This window comes from Oncorhynchus clarkii, chromosome 1 (assembly GCF_045791955.1).
Source record: "Oncorhynchus clarkii lewisi isolate Uvic-CL-2024 chromosome 1, UVic_Ocla_1.0, whole genome shotgun sequence".
Classification (NCBI taxonomy): domain Eukaryota; kingdom Metazoa; phylum Chordata; class Actinopteri; order Salmoniformes; family Salmonidae; genus Oncorhynchus; species Oncorhynchus clarkii.
This window is the reverse complement of record NC_092147.1, coordinates 1,432,975-1,455,261: the sequence shown is the minus strand read 5'-3', so window position 1 is coordinate 1,455,261 and position 22,287 is coordinate 1,432,975. Positions and strand designations below refer to the sequence as shown.

The following is a 22,287-nucleotide window of genomic DNA, read 5'->3' as shown; positions in this document are numbered from 1 at the left end:
TTGATATCTTGTTTACTCACAGCTCTCTATCTCCAGAGTACAGTTCTGTTCGTCCAGTGGGTATCTCCTCAGGTCCATCATACAGGCAGCCGTCGTTGTTATCCTACATAAAACAGACCAACATTATGACACAGATTAAGAAACAGGCATGGTGCGAGTCCATAAACGTTTCCCTTTATAGTGCACTACTTCTGACCAAGGCCCATAGGGCTCTGGTGAAAACTAGTACACTAGGGAATAGGGTGCCATTTGGGACTGAATAAAAGGCAAAAGTTAGGCAAACACATCCTACAGAAAGGTACAGACATGCTGATATGTATTTATTTAATTTAACCAGGAAAGTCAGTTAAGAACAAATTCTTATTTACAATGACGGCCAACACCAGCCAAACCCGGACTACGTTGGGCCAATTGTGGGTTCCCACAACTATGGGACTCCCAATCACGGCCGGTTGTGATACAGCCTGGATACAAACCAGGGTGTCTGTGGTGACGCCTCAAGCGTGGTGCCTTAGACTGCTGCGCCACTCGGGAGCCCTGATAGACAGAGTAAAAATTCTGGACCGGCCTCCTGAACAGGACTGACATGCTCAGATTCTCCGTACCTTAGCGCGCACACGCACACACACACACACACACACACACACACACACACCAATGAGAATGTCAGCCCTTTTCCAGCTGCCACCTCCAGAGCTAGAAAGAGCTGTGTGGGTTCTATTTGTCTGTGTTGAACCAACAACATGAAGCCCTGAACACGCAGGTCCTGAAGAAACCTCTGGTGGAAACATGAACCCACTACAGCAGCCTCTTCTGGAGGTGTGCCCTGGCAGTGGTCTGACTCACTATACGTTAATAGAGAGCCATTGGCCTGGTCTCAATGAGCCAACACACTGCCTGTCTGGTCCGTTGTGGCCTGGTCTCAATGAGCCAGCACACTGCCTGTCTGGTCAGATGTGGCCTGTTTAAATGAACCAGCACACTGCCTGTCTGGTCCGATGTGGCCTGGTCTCAATGAGCCAAAACACTGCCTGTCTGGTCCGATGTGGACTGGTCTCAATGAGCCAGCACACTGCCTGTCTGGTCCGATGTGGACTGGTCTCAATGAGCCAAAACACTGCCTGTCTGGTCCGATGTGGCCTGGTCTCAATGAGCCAAAACACTGCCTGTCTGGTCCGATGTGGCCTGGTCTCAATGAACCAACACACTGCCTGGCTGGTCCGATGTGGCCTGGTCTCAATGAGCCAAAACCCTGCCTGTCTGGTCCGATGTGGACTGGTCTCAATGAGCCAAAACACTGCCTGTCTGGTCCGATGTGGACTGGTCTCAATGAGCCAGCACACTGCCTGTCTGGTCCGATGTGGCCTGGTCTCAATGAGCCAAAACACTGCCTGTCTGGTCCGATGTGGCCTGGTCTCAATGAACCAACACACTGCCTGGCTGGTCCGATGTGGCCTGGTCTCAATGAGCCAAAACACTGCCTGTCTGGTCCGATGTGGACTGGTCTCAATGAGCCAAAACACTGCCTGTCTGGTCCGATGTGGCCTGGTCTCAATGAGCCAACACACTGCCTGTCTGGTCCGATGTGGCCTGGTCTCAATGAGCCAACACACTGCCTGTCTGGTCCGATGTGGACTGTTTAAATGAGCCAGCACACTGCCTGTCTGGTCCGATGTGGCCTGGTCTCAATGAGCCAGCACACTGCCTGTCTGGTCCGATGTGGCCTGGTCTCAATGACCAAACACACTGCCTGTCTGGTACCGATGTGGCCTGGTGTCAATGAACCAACACACTGCCTGTCTGGTCCGATGTGGCCTGGTCTCAATGAGCCAACACACTGCCTGTCTGGTCCGATGTGGCCTGGTCTCAATGAACCAACACACTGCCTGTCTGGTCCGATGTGGCCTGGTCTCAATTAACCAAAACACTGCCTGTCTGGTCCGATGTGGCCTGGTCTCAATGAGCCAAAACACTGCCTGTCTGGTCCGATGTGGCCTGTTTAAATGAACCAACACACTGTCTGTCTGGTCCGATGTGGCCTGGTCTCAATGAGCCAAAACACTGTCTGTCTGGTCCGATGTGGACTGTTTAAATGAACCAACACACTGCCTGTCTGGTCCGATGTGGCCTGGTCTCAATGAGCCAACACACTGCCTGTCTGGTCCGATGTGGCCTGGTCTCAATGAGCCAAAACACTGCCTGTCTGGTCCGATGTGGCCTGGTCTCAATGAACCAACACACTGCCTGGCTGGTCCGATGTGGCCTGGTCTCAATGAGCCAACACACTGCCTGTCTGGTCTGATGTGGCCTGGTCTCAATGAACCAACACACTGTCTGTCTGGTCCGATGTGGACTGTTTAAATGAACCAGCACACTGCCTGTCTGGTCCGATGTGGCCTGGTCTCAATGAACCAACACACTGCCTGTCTGGTTCGATGTGGCCTGGTCTCAATGAGCCAAAACACTGCCTGTCTGGTCCGATGTGGCCTGGTCTCAATGAGCCAACACACTGCCTGTCTGGTCCGATGTGGAATGTTTAAATGAACCAACACACTGCCTGTCTGGTCCGATGTGGCCTGGTCTCAATGAGCCAAAACACTGCCTGTCTGGTCCGATGTGGCCTGGTCTCAATGAGCCAAAACACTGCCTGTCTGGTCCGATGTGGACTGTTTAAATGAACCAACACACTGCCTGTCTGGTCCGATGTGGCCTGGTTTCAATGAGCCAAAACACTGCCTGTCTGGTCCGATGTGGCCTGGTCTCAATGAACCAACACACTGCCTGTCTGGTCCGATGTGGCCTGGTCTCAATGAACCAACACACTGCCTGTCTGGTCCGATGTGGCCTGGTCTCAATGAACCAACACACTGCCTGTCTGGTCCGATGTGGCCTGGTCTCAATGAGCCAAAACACTGCCTGTCTGGTCCGATGTGGCCTGGTCTCAATGAGCCAAAACACTGCCTGTCTGGTCCGATGTGGACTGTTTAAATGAACCAACACACTGCCTGTCTGGTCCGATGTGGCCTGGTCTCAATGAGCCAAAACACTGCCTGTCTGGTCCGATGTGGCCTGGTCTCAATGAACCAACACACTGCCTGTCTGGTCCGATGTGGCCTGGTCTCAATGAACCAACACACTGCCTGTCTGGTCCGATGTGGCCTGGTCTCAATGAACCAACACACTGCCTGTCTGGTCCGATGTGGCCTGGTCTCAATGAACCAACACACTGCCTGTCTGGACCGACGTGGACTGTTTAAATGAGCCAACACACTGCCTGTCTGGACCGACGTGGCCTGGTCTCAATGAACCAACACACTGCCTGTCACTAAACGGGGCAGAGACTAGGTTCACTAAACGGGGCAGAGACTAGGTTCACTAAACGGGGCAGAGACTAGGTTCACTAAACGGGGCAGAGACTAGGTTCACTAAACGGGGCAGATTCTAGGTTCACTAAACGGGGCAGAGACTAGGAACCCAGATATTCCTATCTAAACTGATCCTGAATGGCTTTATCAGATGGCCTACCTCTAAAACACTGGATATTCTGAGATTACATATCTGTGGTGGTTTAGCCTCGGTCTGAGAGGCTCCCCGACTGTGGTGGTTTAGCCTCGGTCTGAGAGGCTCCCCGACCGTGGTGGTTTAGCCTCGGTCTGAGAGGCTCCCCGACCGTGGTGGTTTAGCCTCGGTCTGAGAGGCTCCCCGACTGTGGTGGTTTAGCCTCGGTCTGAGAGGCTCCCCGACCGTGGTGGTTTAGCCTCGGTCTGAGAGGCTCCCCGACCGTGGTGGTTTAGCCTCGGTCTGAGAGGCTCCCCGACTGTGGTGGTTTAGCCTCGGCTTGAGAGGCTCCCCGACTGTGTCCCGAATGACCCCCTATTTCCTAAGTAGTACACTACTTTTGGCCTGGGCCCGCATGGTGCTTTGGTCAAAAGTAGTGTACTATACAGGAAATAGAGTTCCATTTGGAACACACCCTGAGGGGCATCCCAAAATGGCTTCCTGCATCAGTTAGATGTCCAGGATGGAGAGATGTGTGTGAGTCTCTGAATGTAACAATACGACCACTTTACCAGGAAAACACATGAGCATTTCTCCATTAACGGCCTCCTAACAGACCAGCAAATCCTCTCTTCCGCTATCCATTAAATCAGATCCGTCTCTTCCTTCCTGGATAGGTTGATCTCTTCTCTTCCTGAGTTGTTAGTACTCTGTTGGGATGCCATGATGCATCCGATGGCCTATTGCTAATACAAGCTTCTGATAGGAAAAGGGAAAAGGGGGATATCTAGTCAGTTGTACAACTGAATGCCTTCAACTGAAATGTGTCTTCTGCATTTAACCCCTCTGAATCAGAGAGTTGGGGGTGGGGGGGCTGCCATAATCGACATCCACGTCTTCACATTAAGCACTCTTCCTAAATGATGTAATTCTGGTCTGCTACTATACAGACCAAGTGATTGCACTTTGCCTCTTCATCAGTAAAAAAACATTTTTACTTAAAAAAGTGTAACAGGTCTGTGCCTCTTTAACTAAGGGAGAACCTGAGTACACTATTTATTATATTGCACTATATTCACTGCAATATACTGCAACATATATAATATACGGCTACTTACAACATATATATAATATACTGCTACATATAACATATACAATATACTGCTACATATAACATATACAATATACTGCTACATATAACATATATAATATACTGCTACATATAACATATATAATATACTGCTACATATACAATATACTGCTACATATACCATATATAATATACTGCTACATATAACATGGAACATATACAATATACTGCTACATATAACATATATAATATACTGATACATATACAATATACTGCTACATATAACATATATAATATACTGATACATATACAATATACTGCTACATATACCATATATAATATACTGATACATATAACATGGAACATATACAATATACTGCTACATATAACATGGAACATATATAATATACTGCTACATATAACATATATAATATACTGATACAATATACTGATACATATACCGTATACTGCTACATATACCATATATAATATACTGCTACATATACAATATACTGCTACATATAACATGGAACATATACAATATACTGCTACATATAACATATATAATATACTGATACAATATACTGATACATATACAATATACTGCTACATATAACATATATAATATACTGCTACATATACAATATACTGCTACATATAACATGGAACATATACAATATACTGCTACATATAACATATATAATATACTGCTACATATAACATATATAATATACTGCTACATATACAATATACTGCTACATATAACATATATAATATACTGATACATATACAATATACTGCTACATATAACATATAATATACTGATACATATAACATATATAATATACTGCTACATATACAATATACAGCTACATATAACATATATAATATACTGATACATATACAATATACAGCTACATATACAATATATAATATACTGCTACATATACCATATATAATATACTGCTACATATAACATATATAATATACTGCTACATATAACATATATAATATACTGCTACATATACAATATACTGCTACATATAACATATATAATATACTGATACATATACAATATACTGCTACATATAACATATATAATATACTGATACATATACAATATACTGCTACATATAACATATATAATATACCGCTACATATAGTGCTACATATACCATATACAATATACTGCTACATATACAATATACTGCTACATATACAATATACTGCTACATATAACATATATAATATACTGATACATATAACATATATAATATACTGATACATATACCATTTATAATATACCGCTACATATAGTGCTACATATACCATATACAATATACTGCTACATATATAATATACTGCTACATATACCATTTATAATATACTGCTACATATAACATATATAACATACTGCTACATATACAATATACTGCTACATATAACATATATAATATACTGCTACATATAACATATATAATATACTGCTACATATACAATATACTGCTACATATAACATATATAATATACTGCTACATATACAATATACTGCTACATATACGATATATAATATACTGCTACATATACAATATACTGCTACATATAACATATACAATATACTGCTACATATAACATATATAATATACTGCTACATATAACATATATAATATACTGCTACATATACAATATACTGCTACATATACCATATATAATATACTGCTACATATAACATGGAACATATACAATATACTGCTACATATAACATGGAACATATATAATATACTGCTACATATAACATATATAATATACTGATACAATATACTGATACATATACCGTATACTGCTACATATACCATATATAATATACTGCTACATATACAATATACTGCTACATATAACATGGAACATATACAATATACTGCTACATATAACATATATAATATACTGATACATATACAATATACTGCTACATATAACATATATAATATACTGCTACATATACAATATACTGCTACATATAACATATATAATATACTGCTACATATAACATATATAATATACTGCTACATATACAATATACTGCTACATATAACATGGAACATATACAATATACTGCTACATATAACATATATAATATACTGATACATATACAATATACTGCTACATATAACATATATAATATACTGATACATATACAATATACTGCTACATATAACATATATAATATACCGCTACATATAGTGCTACATATACCATATACAATATACTGCTACATATACAATATACTGCTACATATACAATATACTGCTACATATAACATATATAATATACTGATACATATAACATATAATATACTGATACATATACCATTTATAATATACCGCTACATATAGTGCTACATATACCATATACAATATACTGCTACATATATAATATACTGCTACATATACCATTTATAATATACTGCTACATATAACATATATAACATACTGCTACATATACAATATACTGCTACATATAACATATATAATATACTGCTACATATAACATATATAATATACTGCTACATATACAATATACTGCTACATATAACATATATAATATACTGCTACATATACAATATACTGCTACATATACGATATATAATATACTGCTACATATACAATATACTGCTACATATACCATATATAATATACTGCTACATATAACATGGAACATATATAATATAGTGCTACATATAACATATATAATATACTGATACATATACAATATACTGCTACATATAACATATATAATATACTGATACATATACAATATACTGCTACATATACCATATATAATATACTGCTACATATAACATGGAACATATACAATATACTGCTACATATACGATATACAATATACTGCTACATATAACATATATAATATACTGCTACATATAACATATACAATATACTGCTACATATAACATATATAATATACTGCTACATATAACATATACAATATACTGCTACATATAACATATATATAATATACTGCTACATATAACATATATAATATACTGCTACATATAACATATACAATATACTGCTACATATAACATATATAATATACTGGGACATACAGTGCCTTGCGAAAGTATTCGGCCCCCTTGAACTTTGCGACCTTTTGCCACATTTCAGGCTTCAAACAAAGATATAAAACTGTATTTTTTTGTGAAGAATCAACAACAAGTGGGACACAATCATGAAGGAACGACATTTATTGGATATTTCAAACTTTTTTAACAAATCAAAAACTGAAAAATTGGGCGTGCAAAATTATTCAGCCCCTTTACTTTCAGTGCAGCAAACTCTCTCCAGAAGTTCAGTGAGGATCTCTGAATGATCCAATGTTGACCTAAATGACTAATGATGATAAATGCAATCCACCTGTGTGTAATCAAGTCTCCGTATAAATGCACCTGCACTGTGATAGTCTCAGAGGTCCGTTAAAAGCGCAGAGAGCATCATGAAGAACAAGGAACACACCAGGCAGGTCCGAGATACTGTTGTGAAGAAGTTTAAAGCCGGATTTGGATACAAAAAGATTTCCCAAGCTTTAAACATCCCAAGGAGCACTGTGCATGCGATAATATTGAAATGGAACGAGTATCAGACCACTGCAAATCTACCAAGACCTGGCCGTCCCTCTAAACTTTCAGCTCATACAAGGAGAAGACTGATCAGAGATGCAGCCAAGAGGCCCATGATCACTCTGGATGAACTGCAGAGATCTACAGCTGAGGTGGGAGACTCTGTCCATAGGACAACAATCAGTCGTATATTGCACAAATCTGGCCTTTATGGAAGAGTGGCAAGAAGAAAGCCATTTCTTAAAGATATACATGAAAAAGTGTCGTTTAAAGTTTGCCACAAGCCACCTGGGAGACACACCAAACATGTGGAAGAAGGTGCTCTGGTCAGATGAAACCAAAATTGAACTTTTTGGCAACAATGCAAAACTTTATGTTTGGCGTAAAAGCAACACAGCTGAACACACCATCCCCACTGTCAAACATGGTGGTGGCAGCATCATGGTTTGGGCCTGCTTTTCTTCAGCAGGGACAGGGAAGATGGTTAAAATTGATGGGAAGATGGATGGAGCCAAATACAGGACCATTCTGGAAGAAAACCTGATGGAGTCTGCAAAAGACCTGAGACTGGGACGGAGATTTGTCTTCCAACAAGACAATGATCCAAAACATAAAGCAAAATCTACAATGGAATGGTTCAAAAATAAACATATCCAGGTGTTAGAATGACCAAGTCAAAGTCCAGACCTGAATCCAATCGAGAATCTGTGGAAAGAACTGAAAACTGCTGTTCACAAATGCTCTCCATCCAACCTCACTGAGCTCGAGATGTTTTGCAAGGAGGAATGGGAAAAAATGTCAGTCTCTCGATGTGCAAAACTGATAGAGACATACCCCAAGCGACTTACAGCTGTAATCGCAGCAAAAGGTGGCGCTACAAAGTATTAACTTAAGGGGGCTGAATAATTTTGCACGCCCAATTTTTAAGTTTTTGATTTGTTAAAAAAGTTTGAAATATCCAATAAATGTCGTTCCACTTCATGATTGTGTCCCACTTGTTGTTGATTCTTCACAAAAAAATACAGTTTTATATCTTTATGTTTGAAGCCTGAAATGTGGCAAAAGGTCGCAAAGTTCAAGGGGGCCGAATACTTTCGCAAGGCACTGTATGTGTGAAGAGACAGTACTAACCTCAGTCCGTAGAGCACGGTGCCGTCCGGATGCAGTCGGATCATACGGTTCTTCACGGTGACCCCATGCACAAAGGACTTCTTATCATTGAGGAAGTAGGTGTCGGGGACCCAGAGCTGGTCAGCGACCCGGTTATCCAGCGTCAGGTTGAGGGGGATCCCAGCGTACGCCAGCCTCTTGTCCCTCCAGTACTGCTGGAAGTACATGGTCAACGTGTAGTCCTGGAGACGCACAGAGAATTAGAGCAGTCGTATCATGGTTTCCCACCTACAGAACCAGTCAAACGTTTGGATACAACAACTCATTCAAGGGTTTTTCTTTATTGTAGAATAATATTGAAAATGTCAAAACTATGAAATAACACATATGGAATCTTGTAGTAAGCAAAAAAGTTTTGAACAAATCCAAATATATTTTATATTTGAGATTCTTTAAAAAAAAGTAGCCACCATTTGCCGTGATGACAACTTTGCACACTCTTGGCATTCTCTCAACCAGCTTCATGAGGAATGCTTTTCCAACAGTCTGAAGGAGTTCCCACATATGCTAACAACTTGTTGGCTGCTTTTCCTTCACTCTGCTGTCCAACTCATCCCGAGCCATCACAATTGGGTTAAGGTCGAATGATTGTGGAGGCCAGGTCATCTGATGCAGGGCGGCAGGTAGCCTAGTGGTTAGAGCGTTGGGCCAGTCACCGAAACGTTGCTGGATCAAATTCCCGAGCTGGTAAAAATCTGTCCTTCAGCCCATAAGTAAAGGCAGTTAACCCACTGCTCCCCGGGCGTCGAAGACGTGGATGTCGATTATGGCAGCCCCCCACACCTCTCTGATTCAAAGGGGTTGGATTGAAAGCAGAAGACAAATTTCAGATGAAGGCATTCAGTTGTACAACTGACTAGGTATCCCCCTTTCCATCACTCTCCTCTTTAGTCAAATAGACCTTACACAGCCTGGAGGTGTGTTTTGGGTCATTGTCCTATTAAAAAACGAATGTCAGTCCCAGTAAGCGAAAACCAGATGGGATGGTGTATCGCTTCATAATGCTGTGGTAGCCCTGCTGGTTAAGTGTTCCTTGAATTCTAAATAAATCACAGACAGTGTCATCAGCAAAGCACCATCACACCTCCTCCTCCATGCTTCACGGTGGAAACCACACATGCAGATATCATCCGTTCACCTACTCTTTCTCACAAAGACACGATGTTTGCAACCGGTCAAATGTCCATTGCCTCTTCTTCTTATTGGTGTCCTTTAGTAGTGGTTTCTTTGCAGCAATTCAACCATGAAGACCTGATTCACACAGTCTCCTCTGAACAGTTGATGTTGAAATGTCTGTTACTTGAACTCTGAAAAGCATTTGTTTGGGCTGCAATCTGAGGTGCAGTTAACTCTAATGAACTTATCCTTTGCAGCAGAGGTAACTCTGGGTCTTCCTTTCCTGTGGCGGTCCTCCTGAGAGCCAGTTAACTCTAATGAACTTATCCTCTGCAGCAGAGGTAACTCTGGGTCTTCCTTTCCTGTGGCGGTCCTCATGAGAGCCAGTTTCATCATAGCGCTTGATGGTTTTTGCGACTGCACTTGAAGAAACTTTCAAAGTTCTTGAAATTGGATTGACTGACCTTCATGTCTTAAAAAGTAATGACAGACTGTCATTTCTATTTGCTTATTTGAGTTGTTCTTGCCATAATATGGACTTGGTCTTTTACCAATTAGGGCTATCTTCTGTGTACCCCCCTACCTTGTCACAACACAAATGATTGGCCCCATTAAGAAGGAAAGAAACTCCACAAATGAACTTTGAACTAGGCACACATGTTAATTGAAATGTATTCCAGGTGACTACCTCATGAAGCTGGTTGAGAGAATGCCAAGCTTGTGCAAAGCTGTCATCAAGGCAAAGGGTGGCTACTTTGAAGAATCTCAAATATAAAATATATTTTGATTAACATTTTTTGGTTACTACATGATTCAATGTGTTATTTCATAGTTTTGATGTCTTCATTATTATTCCACAATGTAGAAAATAGTAAAAATAAAGAAAAACCCATGAGGAATGAGTAAGTGTGTCCAAACTGTTGACTCCAACTGTATGCGTCTGTATATATAGACAGAGCAAGGTTACGATAAGGTGTATCAAATAAAACACTGTATTTTACATTGTTTCAACGAACGCCCAAATATGTCATTTCATTGGGTAACTACACTCTCTCACTAGCATCAGGTTCAGGAGGCTCCTCCTCTCCTCACAGGAGAAGAGACAACCAACGGACAGAGATATTCATCACAGTCTGACAGTGGAAATAGATTTCCTGTAGTCAGGTTGATATTTATAGAAGTGTCAAACAACTCTATATTCCTCCCAACAACATGCCTTCAGCAGCCATTATTCAGGACCTGTCTAGTATAGACCCCCTCCTCCACAGCCATTATTCAGGACCTGTCTAGTATAGACCCCCTCCTCCACAGCCATTATTCAGGACCTGTCAAGCACAGACCCAGGCAGGGGGTGTCTAGTATAGCATAGACCCAGGCAGGGGGTGTCTAGTATAGCATAGACCCAGGCAGGGGGTGTCTAGTATAGCATAGACCAAGGCAGGGGGTGTCTAGTATAGCATAGACCCAGGCAGGGGGTGTCTAGTATAGCATAGACCCAGGCAGGGGGTGTCTAGTATAGCATAGACCCAGGCAGGGGGTGTCTAGTATAGCATAGACCCAGGCAGGGGGTGTCTAGTATAGCATAGACCCAGGCAGGGGGTGTCTAGTATAGCATAGACCCAGGCAGGGGGTGTCTAGTATAGCATAGACCCAGGCAGGGGGTGTCTAGTATAGCATAGACCCAGGCAGGGGGTGTCTAGTATAGCACAGACCCAGGCAGGGGGTGTCTAGTATAGCACAGACGCAGGCAGGGGGTGTCTAGTATAGCATAGACCCAGGCAGGGGGTGTCTAGTATAGCATAGACCCAGGCAGGGGGTGTCTAGTATAGCATAGACCCAGGCAGGGGGTGTCTAGTAGTATAACATAGACCCAGGCAGGGGGTGTCTAGTATAGCATAGACCCAGGCAGGGGGTGTCTAGTATAGCATAGACCCAGGCAGGGGGTGTCTAGTATAGCATAGACCCAGGCAGGGGGTGTCTAGTATAGCATAGACCCAGGCAGGGGGTGTATAGTATAGCAGGCTAGGACAGGGTTATAACAACCTGAAGCAGGCTAGGACAGGGTTATAACAACCTGAAGCAGGCTAGGACAGGGTTATAACAACCTGAAGCAGGCTAGGACAGGGTTATAACAACCTGCCACACATCAAGCAACAGAGTCAGGCTGTGAATTATTCAGAAACCATTCTGATCATCTGTCCCAAATGGCAACCTATTCCCTACATAGTGCACTACTCTTCACCAGAGCCCCATGGGCCGTGGTCAAAAGTAGTGCAACTGTATAGGAAACGGGGTGTCATTTGGGACACAGCCTCTAAGACCGGTTCTACTGTTGAGGGTAATGCTTTTAAAATGGCCCTCTGTGGGCTCGACCACTTAGCTGTGCTCTGCTGACTCATTATGAAACTCCTAAAATAGTGGTTACAAAGTTAAGAAGTCAGCAACATAACCAAGCACTTTGGTATTGTAGGAATGTATTGTAGTGGTCCTGTCCGTAGCTCGGTTCAATAGAGCATGGCCCTGGCAACACCACAGTTGTGGGTTGAATTCCCACTGGGGTTACATAGCTAAATGTATGGACTGCTGTCACTTTGGAAAACATTTTCTGCTGTGTAAATGGAATATATTACTGAATTGGCCTATATTACAGTACTGTATTGGCCTATATTACAGTATTACAGTACTGTATTGGCCTAATTTACAGTATTAGAGTACTGTATTGGCCTATATTACAGTATCAGAGTACTGTATTGGTCTATATTACAGTATTACAGTACTGTATTGGCCTATATTACAGTATCAGAGTACTGTATTGGCCTATATTACAGTATTAGAGTACTGTATTGGCCTATATTACAGTATTAGAGTACTGTATTGGCCTATATTACAGTATTAGAGTGCTGTATTGGCCTATATTACAGTATTAGAGTACTGTATTGGCCTATATTACATTACTCTATTGGCCTATATTACTCTATTGCTGCCCCCCCCCCCCCCCCCATCCATTAAAAATACAATTTTGGACACATGTTTATTGTATAGGGAATGCATATCTTTCAAGTGTTGGACTTTCTGGATTAGTTGCTTATTGTATTGTATTACTGTACTGTAGGACCTAGAAACACAAGCATTCCACTGTAGGACCTAGAAACACAAGCATTCCACTGTAGGACCTAGAAACACAAGCATTCCACTGTAGGACCTAGAAACACAAGCATTCCACTGCACTGGAGGAGCTAGAAACAACTATTCCACTGTACTGTAGGAGCTAGAAACACAACTATTCCACTGTACTGTAGGAGCTAGAAACACAACTATTCCACTGTACTGTAGGAGCTAGAAACACAACTATTTCACTGTACTGTAGGAGCTAGAAACACAACTATTCCACTGTAGGAGCTAGAAACACAACTATTCCACTGTAGGAGCTAGAAACACAACTATTCCACTGTAGGAGCTAGAAACACAACTATTCCACTGTAGGAGCTAGAAACACAACTATTCCACTGCACTGTAGGACCTAGAAACACAATTATTCTACTGTACTGTAGGACCAAGAAAACAACTATTGCACTGTAGGAGCTAGAAACACAACTATTCCACTGTAGGAGCTAGAAACAACTATTCCACTGTACTGTAGGAGCTAGAAACACAACTATTCCACTGTACTGTAGGACCAAGAAAACAACTATTGCACTGTAGGAGCTAGAAACACAACTATTCCACTGCACTGTAGGAGCTAGAAACACAAGCATTCCACTGCACTGTAGGAGCTAGAAACACAACTATTCCACTGCACTGTAGGAGCTAGAAACACAAGCATTCCACTGCACTGCAGGAGCTAGAAACACAAGCATTCCACTGCACTGTAGGAGCTAGAAACACAACTATTCCACTGCACTGAAGGAGCTAGAAACACAACTATTCCACTGCACTGTAGGAGCTAGAAACACAAGCATTCCACTGCACTGTAGGAGCTAGAAACACAAGCATTCCACTGCACTGTAGGAGCTAGAAACAACTATTCCACTGCACTGTAGGAGCTAGAAACACAAGCATTCCACTGCACTGTAGGAGCTAGAAACAACTATTCCACTGTACTGTAGGAGCTAGAAACACAACTATTTCACTGTACTGTAGGAGCTAGAAACACAACTATTCTACTGTACTGTAGGAGCTAGAAACACAACTATTCCACTGTAGGAGCTAGAAACACAACTATTCCACTGTAGGAGCTAGAAACACAACTATTCCACTGCACTGTAGGACCTAGAAACACAACTATTGCACTGTAGGAGCTAGAAACACAACTATTCCACTGCACTGTAGGAGCTAGAAACACAAGCATTCCACTGCACTGTAGGAGCTAGAAACACAACTATTCTACTGTACTGTAGGACCTAGAAACACAACTATTCCACTGTACTGTAGGACCAAGAAAACAACTATTGCACTGTAGGAGCTAGAAACACAACTATTCCACTGCACTGTAGGAGCTAGAAACACAAGCATTCCACTGCACTGCAGGAGCTAGAAACACAAGCATTCCACTGCACTGTAGGAGCTAGAAACACAACTATTCCACTGCACTGTGGGAGCTAGAAACACAACTATTCCACTGCACTGTAGGAGCTAGAAACACAAGCATTCCACTGCACTGTAGGAGCTAGAAACACAAGCATTCCACTGCACTGTAGGAGCTAGAAACACAACTATTCCACTGCACTGTAGGAGCTAGAAACACAAGCATTCCACTGCACTGTAGGAGCTAGAAACAACTATTCCACTGCACTGTAGGAGCTAGAAACACAACTATTCCAGTGCACTGTAGGAGCTAGAAACACAACTATTCCACTGTACTGCGGGACCTAGAAACACAACTATTCCACTGTACTGTAGGAGCTAGAAACACAACTATTCCACTGCACTGTAGGAGCTAGAAACACAACTATTCCACTGCACTGTAGGAGCTAGAAACACAAGCATTCCACTGCACTGTAGGAGCTAGAAACACAACTATTCCAGTGCACTGTAGGAGCTAGAAACACAACTATTCCAGTGCACTGTAGGAGCTAGAAACACAACTATTACACTGTACTGTAGGAGCTAGAAACACAACTATTCCACTGTACTGTGGGACCTAGAAACACAACTATTCCACTGTACTGTAGGAGCTAGAAACACAACTATTCCACGGTACTGTAGGAGCTAGAAACACAAGCATTCCACTGCACTGTAGGAGCTAGAAACACAAGCATTCCACTGCACTGTAGGAGCTAGAAACAACTATTCCACTGTACTGTAGGAGCTAGAAACACAACTATTCCACTGTACTGTAGGAGCTAGAAACACAACTATTCCACTGTACTGTAGGAGCTAGAAACACAACTATTCCACTGTACTGTAGGAGCTAGAAACACAACTATTTCACTGTACTGTAGGAGCTAGAAACACAACTATTCCACTGCACTGTAGGAGCTAGAAACACAAGCATTCCACTGCACTGCAGGAGCTAGAAACACAAGCATTCCACTGCACTGTAGGAGCTAGAAACAAAACTATTCCACTGCACTGTAGGAGCTAGAAACACAAGCATTCCACTGCACTGTAGGAGCTAGAAACAACTATTCCACTGCACTGTAGGAGCTAGAAACACAACTATTCCAGTGCACTGTAGGATCTAGAAACACAACTATTCCACTGTACTGCGGGACCTAGAAACACAACTATTCCACTGTACTGTAGGAGCTAGAAACACAACTATTCCACTGCACTGTAGGAGCTAGAAACACAACTATTCCACTGCACTGTAGGAGCTAGAAACACAACTATTCCACTGCACTGTAGGAGCTAGAAACACAACTATTCCACTGCACTGTAGGAGCTAGAAACACAACTATTACACTGTACTGTAGGAGCTAGAAACACAACTATTCCACTGTACTGTGGGACCTAGAAACACAACTATTCCACTGTACTGTAGGAGCTAGAAACACAACTATTCCACTGCACTGTAGGAGCTAGAAACACAACTATTCCACGGTACTGTAGGAGCTAGAAACACAAGCATTCCACTGCACTGTAGGAGCTAGAAACACAAGCATTCCACTGCACTGTAGGAGCTAGAAACAACTATTCCACTGTACTGTAGGAGCTAGAAACACAACTATTCCACTGTACTGTAGGAGCTAGAAACACAACTATTCCACTGTACTGTAGGAGCTAGAAACACAACTATTCCACTGTACTGTAGGAGCTAGAAACACAACTATTCCACTGTACTGTAGGAGCTAGAAACACAACTATTTCACTGTACTGTAGGAGCTAGAAACACAACTGTTCCACTGCACTGTAGGAGCTAGAAACACAAGCATTCCACTGCACTGCAGGAGCTGGAAACACAAGCATTCCACTGCACTGTAGGAGCTAGAAACACAACTATTCCACTGCACTGTAGGACCTAGAAACACAACTATTCTACTGCACTGTAGGAGCTAGAAACACAAGCATTCCAGTGCACTGTAGGAGCTAGAAACACAAGCATTCCACTGCACTGTAGGAGCTAGAAACACAACTATTCCACTGCACTGTAGGAGCTAGAAACACAACTATTCCACTGTACTGTAGGAGCTAGAAACACAACTATTCCACTGTACTGTAGGACCTAGAAACACAACTATTCCACCGTACTGTAGGAGCTAGAAACAACTATTCCACTGCACTGTAGGAGCTAGAAACACAAGCATTCCACTGCACTGTAGGAGCTAGAAACACAAGCATTCCACTGCACTGTAGGAGCTAGAAACAACTATTCCACTGCACTGTAGGAGCTAGAAACACAACTATTCCAGTGCACTGTAGGAGCTAGAAACAACTATTCCACTGTACTGTAGGAGCTAGAAACACAACTATTCCACTGCACTGTAGGAGCTAGAAACACAAGCAGTCCACTGTACTGTAGGACCTAGAAACACAACTATTCCACTGTAGGAGCTAGAAACACAAGCATTCCACTGTAGGAGCTAGAAACACAAGCGTTCCACTGTAGGAGCTAGAAACACAAGCGTTCCACTGTAGGAGCTAGAAACACAAGCGTTCCACTGTAGGAGCTAGAAACACAAGCATTCCACTGTAGGAGCTAGAAACACAAGCACTCCACTGTAGGAGCTAGAAACACAAGCACTCCACTGTAGGAGCTAGAAACACAAGCACTCCACTGTAGGAGCTAGAAACACAAGCACTCCACTGTACTGTAGGAGCTAGAAACACAAGCATTCCACTGCACTGTAGTAGCTAGAAACACAAGCATTCCACTGCACTGTAGGAGCTAGAAACACAAGCATTCCACTGCACTGTAGGAGCTAGAAACAACTATTCCACTGTACTGTAGGAGCTAGAAACACAACTATTCCACTGCAATGTAGGAGCTAGAAACACAACTATTCCACTGCACTGTAGGAGCTAGAAACACAACTATTCCACTGCACTGTAGGAGCTAGAAACACAAGCATTCCACTGCACTGTAGGAGCTAGAAACACAACTATTCCACTGCACTGTAGGAGCTAGAAACACAAGCATTCCACTGCACTGTAGGAGCTAGAAACAACTATTCCAGTGCACTGTAGGAGCTAGAAACACAACTATTACACTGTACTGTGGGAGCTAGAAACACAACTATTCCACTGTACTGTAGGAGCTAGAAACACAACTATTCCACGGTACTGAAGGAGCTAGAAACACAAGCATTCCACTGCACTGTCCACTAGGAGCTAGAAACACAAGCACTGTAGGAGCTAGAAACACAACTAACTGTACAAGCATTCCACTGCACTGTAGGAGCTAGAAACAACTATTCCACTGTACTGTAGGAGCTAGAAACACAACTATTCCACTGTACTGTAGGAGCTAGAAACAACTATTCCACTGTACTGTAGGAGCTAGAAACACAACTATTCCACTGTACTGTAGGAGCTAGAAACACAACTATTCCACTGTACTGTAGGAGCTAGAAACACAACTATTCCACTGTACTGTAGGAGCTAGAAACACAACTATTCCACTGTACTGTAGGAGCTAGAAACACAACTATTTCACTGTACTGTAGGAGCTAGAAACACAACTATTCCACTGCACTGTAGGAGCTAGAAACACAAGCATTCCACTGCACTGCAGGAGCTAGAAACACAAGCATTCCACTGCACTGTAGGAGCTAGAAACACAACTATTCCACTGCACTGTAGGACCTAGAAACACAACTATTCCACTGCACTGTAGGAGCTAGAAACACAAGCATTCCAGTGCACTGTAGGAGCTAGAAAACAACAACTGCATGTAGGAGCCACTGCATTGTAGGAGCTAGAAACACAACTATTCCACTGCACTGTAGGAGCTAGAAACACAACTATTCCACTGTACTGTAGGAGCTAGAAACACAACTATTCCACTGTACTGTAGGACCTAGAAACACAACTATTCCACTGTACTGTAGGAGCTAGAAACACAACTATTCCACGGTACTGTAGGAGCTAGAAACACAACTATTCCACTGCACTGTAGGAGCTAGAAACACGACTATTCCACTGCACTGTAGGAGCTAGAAACACAAGCATTCCACTGCACTGTAGGAGCTAGAAACACAAGCATTCCACTGCACTGTAGGAGCTAGAAACAACTATTCCACTGCACTGTAGGAGCTAGAAACACAACTATTCCAGTGCACTGTAGGAGCTAGAAACAACTATTCCACTGTACTGTAGGAGCTAGAAACACAACTATTCCACTGCACTGTAGGAGCTAGAAACACAAGCAGTCCACTGTACTGTAGGACCTAGAAACACAACTATTCCACTGTAGGAGCTAGAAACACAAGCATTCCACTGTAGGAGCTAGAAACACAAGCACTCCACTGTAGGAGCTAGAAACACAAGCACTCCACTGTAGGAGCTAGAAACACAAGCATTCCACTGTACTGTAGGAGCTAGAAACACAAGCATTCCACTGCACTGTAGGAGCTAGAAACACAAGCATTCCACTGCACTGTAGGAGCTAGAAACACAAGCATTCCACTGCACTGTAGGAGCTAGAAACAACTATTCCACTGCACTGTAGGAGCTAGAAACACAACTATTCCAGTGCACTGTAGGAGCTAGAAACAACTATTCCACTGTACTGTAGGAGCTAGAAACACAACTATTCCACTGCACTGTAGGAGCTAGAAACACAAGCATTCCACTGCACTGTAGGAGCTAGAAACAACTATTCCACTGCACTGTAGGAGCTAGAAACACAAGCATTCCACTGTACTGTAGGAGCTAGAAACACAACTATTCCACTGCACTGTAGGAGCTAGAAACACAACTATTCCACTGTACTGTAGGAGCTAGAAACACAAGCATTCCACTGTACTGTAGGAGCTAGAAACACAAGCATTCCACTGTACTGTAGGAGCTAGAAACACAAGCATTCCACTGTACTGTAGGAGCTAGAAACACAAGCATTCCACTGTACTGTAGGAGCTAGAAACACAACTATTCCACTGTAGGAGCTAGAAACAACTATTTCACTGTAGGAGCAAGAAACACAACTATTTCACTGTAGGAGCTAGAAACACAAGCATTCCGTCACACCGGTTGTAACATCTGCTAATCTGTGTATGTGACCAATAAACTAACATCTCTGATCTTGTCAATATCAGATTGTTTTAATACTCCATAATAATACATTACAGTATATATATACTGTATCATACTTTAAATGTTTATACTTTACAAACTTACATTTTCATTATGTAAATCTGTAGTAGCCAGTAGAAAAATATATATGTTTACCAAATGGTTTAATGATTATCAATGATGAGCCTTGGGATTAAGTAACGGTAAAATGTATTTTAACAAATGAGAAGAGAATCATATCAAAAGTAATGTGAGCGTTGCACTGTGAAACATATATTTCTATATAGAAACGCTGATTAAGTATCTTCCTTATCCTGCTCAGCAAGACACAAAATACAACAATCTGCCACTAACTTCTCAACCAAAAGGTTTTCACTTCTGACGAGTAAAGACAGTGGAAAGGTAATACTGATGTCTGAAATACTGTCGGTCAACATAAAGCGACCGCTCAACCTTTCAAACAACATGAAGACAACATTGTCAATAAGGAAAAGGTAAACCATAGGAATGTCTGAAATATATCAACATTATCTGTAAATAGCCCATTCAATCTACCTACCTCATCCCCATACTGTTTTAATTTGATGTACTTTTCTGCTCTTTTGCACACCAGTATCTCTACATGCACATCATCATCTGCTCATTTATCACTCCAGTGTTAATCTGCTAAATTGTAATTATTCGCTCCTATGGCCTATTTATTACCTTCCTCCTCATGCCTTTTGCACACACTGTATATAGACTTTATTTTTTCTACTGTGTCATTGACTTTGTGTTATTGGCTTGTTTATTGTTTACTCCATGTGTAACTCTGTGTTGTCTTCTGTGTCGCACTGCTTTGCTTTATCTTGGCCAGGTCGCAGTTGTAAATGAGAACTTGTTCTCAACTAGCCAACCTGGTTAAATAAAGGTGTTCTCAACTGGCCTACCTGGTTAAATAAAGGTGTTCTCAACTAGTCTACCTGGTTAAATAAAGGTGTTCTCAACTGGCCTACCTGGTTAAATAAAGGTGTTCTCAACTGGCCTACCTGGTTAAATAAAGGTGTTCTCAACTAGCCTACCTGGTTAAATAAAGGTGTTCTCAACTGGCCTACCTGGTTAAATAAAGGTGTTCTCAACTGGCCTACCTGGTTAAATAAAGGTGTTCTCAACTAGCCTACCTGGTTAAATAAAGGTGTTCTCAACTGGCCTACCTGGTTAAATAAAGGTGTTCTCAACTAGCCTACCTGGTTAAATAAAGGTGTTCTCAACTAGCCTACCTGGTTAAATAAAGGTGATCTGGTCTACCTGGTTAAATAAAGGTGAAATAAAAAATGTAGAATAATAAAAATGATGCAACATCCAGTCAATCAGTGGTCAAATGTAAGTATATGGATTTATACTACTTACCATGTTGACCTCTGACACCATGTCGATGTTTGCCACATCTAAACTCATGCCAACAGAAACCGGTTTGCCTGAGAAATAGGAACAATAATCAAATTACCATTAAATGACAAATAACGTATATTATTATATTCATTATAGTAATATTATTGGGCAATAATTTGCACCATCATCAACGCGCAAAAAAGTGTAGATGTACCTCCGAAGTCTGGTCGAAGGCGGATATCATACCCTTTTAACAGTTTGTCCACCGTCTCCTTTACGAAAGACATATTCCCCGGTTCGTTGGCGCTGAAATACAAGAAAGAGACCATTAAACTAACTTTTTTCCAATAGAACGGGACCATCCCTTCTTTACGACGGGTCTCTTCCCCAACACTCACCTCTGCGCACAGCACAGCAACGCCACTATGAGTGACACAGAGAGAATGTCAAATTCCCCTCTTCTCTGCAACCCAAACATTTCTTGTGATCTCTCCAACATAGGATCACGCGTCTCGACTCTAAACAGGTGTTTAACGGGTTTTCCAGCGTTAAAAAAACCCGTTATAAAACCACGTATCTATGGCTATATTTGATCAGCAGCTCTCTGATATTAACCTAACAGCTCCCGAGATCTTAGATCAGTTGAAATGTTTCACATCAGTCGGAAATCTTTCGGAAGATGTTATAGCACCGCGCATTAGGTGAACACCAAACATTTTGCCTAAACCGTTACCAG

The 22,287-nt window shown here is 41.9% G+C and overlaps 1 protein-coding gene across 1 annotated transcript in view; it reads right to left on the bottom strand.

Annotated features, from left to right (window-relative positions):
* The window catches only part of LOC139414612 (gamma-aminobutyric acid type A receptor subunit beta3), a 42,504-nt gene extending 20,475 nt beyond the window's left edge, over window positions 1-22,029 (bottom strand). The window contains exons 1-5 of the mRNA XM_071162425.1: window positions 21,950-22,029; window positions 21,766-21,857; window positions 21,570-21,637; window positions 9,354-9,574; window positions 21-103 (exon numbers count right to left, since the gene is read on the bottom strand). Of these exons, the coding sequence (XP_071018526.1) occupies window positions 21-103; window positions 9,354-9,574; window positions 21,570-21,637; window positions 21,766-21,857; window positions 21,950-22,029 (544 nt within the window). The remainder of the gene's footprint in view (window positions 1-20; window positions 104-9,353; window positions 9,575-21,569; window positions 21,638-21,765; window positions 21,858-21,949) is intronic.
* Window positions 22,030-22,287: the final 258 nt, after the last annotated feature.